The sequence below is a fragment of the Carlito syrichta genome, unplaced genomic scaffold (assembly GCF_000164805.1).
Source record: "Carlito syrichta isolate Samal-C Ts95f unplaced genomic scaffold, Tarsius_syrichta-2.0.1 Scaffold88857, whole genome shotgun sequence".
NCBI lineage: Eukaryota > Metazoa > Chordata > Mammalia > Primates > Tarsiidae > Carlito > Carlito syrichta.
In genome coordinates this window covers 1-6,987 of record NW_007032953.1, presented here as the reverse complement: position 1 = coordinate 6,987, position 6,987 = coordinate 1, and the positions used below count along the sequence as shown (strand labels likewise).

The following is a 6,987-nucleotide window of genomic DNA, read 5'->3' as shown; positions in this document are numbered from 1 at the left end:
CCCGCCCCCCCCAGCCGCCCGCTTCAGTCCCCAGAGCCAAGGCAGGAGGAGGGGCCCCGCCTCACCTGCATCTCTCCTTCTGCAGCGACTCCAGCGACACCTGCAGGTCTCTCAGGCGCCTCTCCGCGAGGCTCTGAGAGGCCTCCTGCAGGCGGGCGTGGGGCCCCTCGACGGCCTCCAGCTCTTCCTTCACCTTCTGCAAGCGCAGGCTTGGCCGCGCCACGCGCCCGGCCTCTGAGGACTCGCCCTGCTGCCCGCCCGGGAGGGGACTCCCTGGAGCCGAGTGCCTGTCCGCGTTGGGCAGTTGGGCGGGCGCGCGCTCCACGCTGGGCCTGGGGGCCTCCGAACCCGGGGCCGTCTGGCCGGGCTGCCCGCAGTCGTCCAGCGGGCTCCCCGACGTCGGCACCAAGCCCTTGGGCCTGCCGCCTTCCTCCAGCTCCTGGAGCTGCCGGTGGCACTGGCGGAGCCTCTGCTCGATGCGGGCGATGGTCGCAGAGGTGCGCTGGTTCACCTTCTCGAAGGCCTGGCGGACGTGCGGGGCCCGGTGCCGGTCGGCTTTGGACACCAGCTTGAGGTAGCTCGCGGTGTTCTCGTCCCGCCGGGCCTGCTCCACTCGCAGCTGCTCCGAGAGGTAGAGCATGCGGTGCCTGATGCTCTTCGGTAGGGCCCGGCCCGGCGCCCTGTCCGGGGGCCTGGACTGGCCGCTGGGGCCCTCCCGGCTGGGTGACGGGGACCTGCGTGATGGCACGTGGGAGGGGACGCTCGTGCCGGGGCGCTGCGTGTTTTCCGCCTGCGTGGGGAATGAGAAATCACAGGACGGATGTCTGTGAGCCGCACGTGGTAGCAGCCTGGACACAGGCGCTTCGCTCCGTGGAAACACTCGCAGGCGCGCACTGGCCTCGCGCACAAAGCACGTGTGCGTTCCAGCCGGGCCGACGCGCACCGGGGAGGCCGCGCTCGCCTTCGGGGCCCCCTTCCCCTTTGCCCCTTCCGACTCCTTGCCCTGTGGTTGGGCCTCGCGAAGACCCCGCGTGGCTAGGCTGGCCCCTGCCCGTCTGCCCGCCCGTCCTCGGACGCCTCCCCCATTTCCTCTTCCAAAAGTGACCGACCGTGGGTCTCAGGCGGAACGAACTGTTCTAGCAGAGGGCCGACTGAACTCCTCCCGTGGCCCAGGCAGCTCGCCGGGCCGGGGCTCCTCGGGAGACAGGAGGGGTCGCGAGACATCTGCCTCCCACCGGACTCGGACGTTCTTCCAGCCGCTCACTCAACACGTCCTTCCCGAGTGCCCACCACGTGGCACAGAAGCCCCACACACTCCCTGAGCTGACGGTCCCGGGTGGACAGTCCGACGGGAACACGAGAGAACGCGTCTCGCCCGTGCTGAGGGACAACCCTGCCGGTGAGAAAGAGCCCAGGCCGGATTCTGGCTCTGGCGCTCGGAGACCCTGAGCAAGTTCCCCCACGACTCTGGTGCTCGGTCCCTCGCCTCTGCGATCAAGGGGCGCCTGCAGCCTAGCTGGGACCCAGCGGCCAGGGCCGATGGGCCGGGCGCGAGGAGGGGGCGGCCGGGGCAGCTCGGCGCAGCTCCGCTCTGGTGCTCCTGTGGAGCCGTAGGGCTCTCCCAGTCTGCCATCTGAGCACGCCCTCCCGGCGGCAAGTCGGGAGTCGTGGTCGCGGGACGGCCAGCTCGGTTCTGGGTGTTCCCCTGCAGGTAAACGGCACCTCGATTAGAAAAGAAAACCGCAGGGCGAGGCCGCCACACACCCGGCAGGTCGGCCAAGCTTACTACCGAGACGCGTCAGCAGATTGTGGAGCCACGGAGCTCTCCACCGCTACTGGGGGAAGAGCAACCTGCTGTGACCACGTGGCGAAGTCACGTGGCAGTCTCGCGAAGCTGGAGACACGCACGCCCGAGGATCCAGCCGTCACATCCGCAGGCAGCATGCCCGGGAGAGGGCGCGATAGGCTCGCGGTCGCCGACGACTGGAAACAGCCCCCTGCCCATCCAGAGAGGAGAGCGTAAGAGACAGGCATCCGTTCAGCAGTACACTCCTGTCCAGTCACCGAAACACACAAAAGAGCAAAACGGCAACACAGACAGACTGCGGCTGTGAAAACCGGGAGTGGACTTCACAAGCGGCGTGTTGGACAAAAGAAGCCCAGCGGCCGGCGGCCCAGTGACTCGCTGGCGAGCACCTGCTCCTTCTCTTGGCCCGGGCGGCGGCGACGCTGGCTTCCAACACCCGCGGGTCTGGGCCGTCAGCAGAGACAGGGTCTCACGCTCCGGGAATCAAGCGATCCTCCCACCTCAGCTTCCCAAAGTGATGGGATTACGGGCGTGAGCCACCGCGACCGACCCCCAAGCCCCCTTTAAAAATGTCAGCGCGAGGGAAGGGACCGTGTCTGTCCCCGTCGTTGCTGAATTCCCCAGTGCCTGGGATGGTGTCAATACACGCTTGTAAAAATTTAAAGAGAGCGAGAGCAAGAGCGAGAGCGCGCGAGGGAAGCCCAACAGGAAATGCACACGACGTTCGCTTCCATGTGTATCGAATCCAAGAGCGGCCCACGGGACACGCCGTTGTGTAGGGACGCCTGCATGGGCAGAAAAGCCACGAAGACCGCACGGACTCGAGCGGCACAGGCCTCAGGGAGACGGCGCCCACCAGGTGGGGGAAGGCGATTGGGACTGGGGTGACACGTGGAGGCCGGGTTGCTTCCCCGAGAGGTAAAGTGTGCGTGGACCTCGTCGTGATTTCTGAAGAGGCGTGCTGCTGCTTCCTGCACTTTTGTGTACCCGTGCCAGTTTTCACAATTCTCAGAAACGTGCATGTTCAAGAGACAGACTGAACAGCAGATGACAGGTGGCAGGAGAGACAGTGGGTGAATCGTACGACAGAGCTGCAGAACTCATTGCAGAGGCATGAAGAAATAGAAGACCTGGGAAGAAGACACGGAGGACAGCGGGAGAAGGCCTCGCGAAGACCTGTCTGGCCACAGAGAGAAGAAAGAATAGAGTGTGAGAGTGTGGCAGCGTTTTTTTTTTGAGTCGGAGTCTCACTCTGCCGTCCAGGCTGGAGTGCAGTGGCACGCTCCCGGCCACCACAGCCTCGACCTGCTGGGCTCAGGCGATCCTTCCGCCTCGGCCTTCGAGGAGCTGGACCTACGGGCGTGAGTCAACACGCTGGACGATTTTTTTGATTTATTGTAGAGATGAGGTCTCACCAAGTTGCCCAGGTAGGTCTCAAACCCGTGAGCTTGGGCGATCCTCTCACCTCGGCCTGCCAAAGTGCTGGCTGGGATTACAGGTGTGAGCCACCACGCCTGGACCTAACGAAATTTTGGCTTTTTTTTTTCTTTTTTTGAGTTGGAGTCTCACTCCGTCGCCCAGGCTGGAGTGCAGTGGCAAGCTCACGGCCACCCCAGCGTCGACCTGCCGGGGTCCAGAGATCCGTTCGCCTCAGTCTTCCAAGTAGCTGGAACTACAGGCGCGCGCTACCACGCCCAGCTAATTCTTTTTGACGTACTGGAGAGATGAGGGCTCGCCAAGTTGCCCGGGCTGGTCTCGAACTCCTGGGCTCAGGCAATCCCTCCGCTCGGCTTCCCAAAGGGCTGGGACGACAGGCTGAGCCACGAGCCCGGCCGTGGCAGCGTTTTACGAGGTACCCCTCAAGAGCTTCCCAGAACCGAGAAGAGACACCAACCCACACACTCAAGACGCTCGAGCAGTCCCAAGCGGGAAAGACAGAAGCGGGTCCAGACTGAGACACGAGGTCTCCGAGGCAGCCAGGGGAAAGCAGCTGATTACCTTGACATCCATGGCTTGCGGACTGCGAGCTGGCTTCCCCGCGGCGTCAGCGGAATCCAGAAGACAGCGGGCTAACATGATCTTCAGTTTGCCGAGGGAAGAACTGTCAGAGAGAAAGAGGCAGGTCGCGTTCAAGGACTCAGCAGCCGGGATGTCTTCACCCCTTTCAGCACCAACGCGGGGAGCTACAGGACCGTGACGCGACGCCTTGGGAATTCGGAGGGACAACGACTTTCCAGCCGAGAACCTCACGGCCAAACTGTCAATGGCGAGGAGAGACTCAAGGCGGGTTCAGACGTGCAGGGTGTCGGTATGCCACTGGCAAATGTGAGAACCAAACCACTGCTTCCAAAGCAGGTCGTGCTGGGGGCGGTGGTGCCAGCATTTAAGACTCACGAGACTGCAGGGCGGTGGCGTGTGCCCGTAGTCCCGGCTACCAGGGAGGCTGGGGTGGGAGGATCACTCGACATCAGGACTTTGAGTCCAGCCTGGGCAACGTGATGAGACTCCCGTGTGCACAGCACAGTATAAAAGCACCTCGGAAGTAGGGACATTCTTTAACTCGTCACTGACCGGTTCTGGGGGAATAAACAGATAGGACAGGAAACTCAAAATGAGCAAAAAATATGTTGGTAAAAAAAGGAATCACCAGCAGAGTAGAAGCCAAGTATCCAAATCACCTAGGGTGGGGGGGGGGATGGAAGTTGGTTTTTTTTTCTTTGTTTTTTTTTTGAGTCAAAGTTGTATTCTGTCACCCTGGCTGAACGGCAGTGGCACGTTCACGACTCACCGCAGCCCCAACCACCCGGGCTCAGGCGATTCTTCTGCCTCAGCCTCCTGAGTTGCTGGACTACAGGGACGTGCCACCACGCCTGCCTACATTTTTTTTTTTTGAGTCCAAGTCTCACTCTGTCGCCCAGGCTGGAGTGCAGCGGCATGCTCCCAGCCACTGCAGCGTCGACCCGCTGGGCTCAGGCGATCCTTCTGCCTCACCTTCCAAGTAGCCGGAACTACAGGCGTGCGCCACCACGCTGGGCTAATTTTTTGATTTATCGTAGACATGACGTCTCACCAAATTGCCCAGGCTGGTCGCGAACCCGTGAGCTGAGGCAATCCTCTCACCTCGGCCTCCCAAAGTGCTGGGATTACAGGTGTGAGCCACTGCACCCAGCCCGGGCTACATTTTGGTTGATTGATTTTTTTTTTTTTTTGGTAGAGACAAGGTCTTGCTAGGCTGTCCAGGCTAGTGTCAATCTCCTGGGCTCAAGCAATCTTCCCGCCTCAGCCTCCCAAAGTGCGGGGATCACAGGCCTGAGCCACCACTCCTGGCCGGAAGTTGATTAAGCCCCAACAAATGAAGGCGAGGAGAAACGAAGAGAAACGAGATACGAGGGTCAGTCGAAAAGATAAAATAAGATGCCAGTAAGATGTGATTGCCGCCGGCTCTGTGCCGTGCTCTTGAGAAGGCGCAGTCGCCCTCTACATATGAGCCCACAGCTCCCCGAATGGCTCACTGAAAACCCCAGGGGAATGTCCCACCGGTCCTGGATCGGCTGGTGCCAACATTTCTCTCCAGCGAAAATGCAAACAGCTCGGACCCTCCAGAACAGGGTGTTGGGAAAACGCCCTGCTTGGGAAACATCAGGTTCAAGTGTTAGCGGACGCTGCTGCCACAAGAAAGCCCAGAGTAGGGAGCTAAACGCCCAAAACAAAGTCGTTACGCCCAGGACGTATTCAGAAGAAGAGTTTCTGTAACCTCGGGGTGGAGAAGTATTTTCTGAGCAAGTCTCAAACCAAAGTGCCATAAGGAAAGGGCCGTACGCATCCTACGATGCAGAATGTTTAAAAGCCTTCTGGCCGGGCGCTGTGGCTCACACCTGGAATCCCAGCAGTTGGGAGGCAGAGGCGAGAGGACTGCCTGGGCCCACGGGCTGGAGACCAGCCCGGGCAGCCTGGCGAGATGTCGTCTCTACAATAAATTTCAAAATCGCTGGGTGTGGTGGTGCACGCCTGTAATTCCAGCTACTTAAGGCTGAGGCGGATGAATCGCCCGAGCCCAGCAGGTCGAGGCTGCGGTGGCCGTGAGCGTGCCCCTGCCCTCCAGCCTGGGCGACAGAGTGAGACTCTGCCTCAAAAAAAAAAAAAAAAAGGGAAAACACGCAAAGTACAAAAGAAGTGACGTTTGTGTTTTGGTTTTACGCAAAAATACAGCATCTCCCGTACCTAAAAAATATGGCGCGTGCCTTTAATGCCGCTGCCCTCCAGCCTGGGCGACAGAGTGAGGCTCCAACTCCAAACAAACCCGCCAACCAACCAAAAACCCAGCAGATTGACAAGGGAAAGAAAAAAAACTTGGAAGGCCTGTAACAGCTACAGAGCGAAAATGCATAATGTGAAAGGGAGTCCTACTCATCCAGAAGCTCAAAGCAGACCACGTGCCCGGAAGCCGTTCAGGACAGCAAAGGACAATTCCCGAGGGCCAGAGTGCGCACGGCGACAAACGTGCCAAACGCCCATGGCAATAAACGTCAGGCAACAGGCACACCTGCCAGGTGACCAGGGGCCGGTGAGCGAAGCGGTGATGCCATGACATCTTGCCCCTCCCCACCCCCTGCCACGGCGAGTCGCGAGGCCAGCCAGGCCAGTGTTGGCCAGGATGTGGGGACGAGTGCTGGCACGCTGTAGGGGGGGGCACGAGGGGCTCCGGGCTCCGAGGGCCATGGGCCGCAGCCGTCACCAGGGCGCAGGCACGTGCCCTGGACCCAGCAGGGTCGTGGCCGCCTAACGGCCTGCAGGTGACACTTCGCGGCCGTCGGCGGGACTGGGTGGGAACGGGGCATCCTCCAGCGACGGTGCGGCCTTGGGCTCCGGGTGCCGGGACCTGGGGACAGTGTGGTGGACCTGGCGCCACCGGGAGCTGGATCTGGGACGAACTCGCGGGCTTCCGGAGGGCGACACCGCGGCCCTTAGGGACGGGCACGACCGGGACCGTGGAGACCCCAGGCACACCCTGGCCTCACGGGAGGCCCCTGCAGGCGGGTCACGTGACCGGCGGGCTCGCACCCCAGAAGGATCTGGAAGGAGACAGAAGGCCGGCCGCAGCCTCGTGGGGGCGGGACTGAGCCGCATCACCACGCCCGCCGGCCGGGCTGCTGTGGGGGAGGGGCGGCCATCGGCACCCC

General features: G+C 61.6%; 1 protein-coding gene across 1 annotated transcript; it reads right to left on the bottom strand.

The window, feature by feature from the left end:
* Window positions 1-61: 61 nt before the first annotated feature.
* LOC103260293 (testis-specific protein TEX28-like) lies at window positions 62-6,686 on the bottom strand (the record flags this gene model as incomplete). Its single annotated transcript, XM_021712228.1, has 3 exons — window positions 62-790; window positions 1,236-1,393; window positions 6,592-6,686. Coding segments are annotated over 3 exons (982 nt in total), but the record flags the coding sequence as incomplete, so codon positions are not given.
* Window positions 6,687-6,987: the final 301 nt, after the last annotated feature.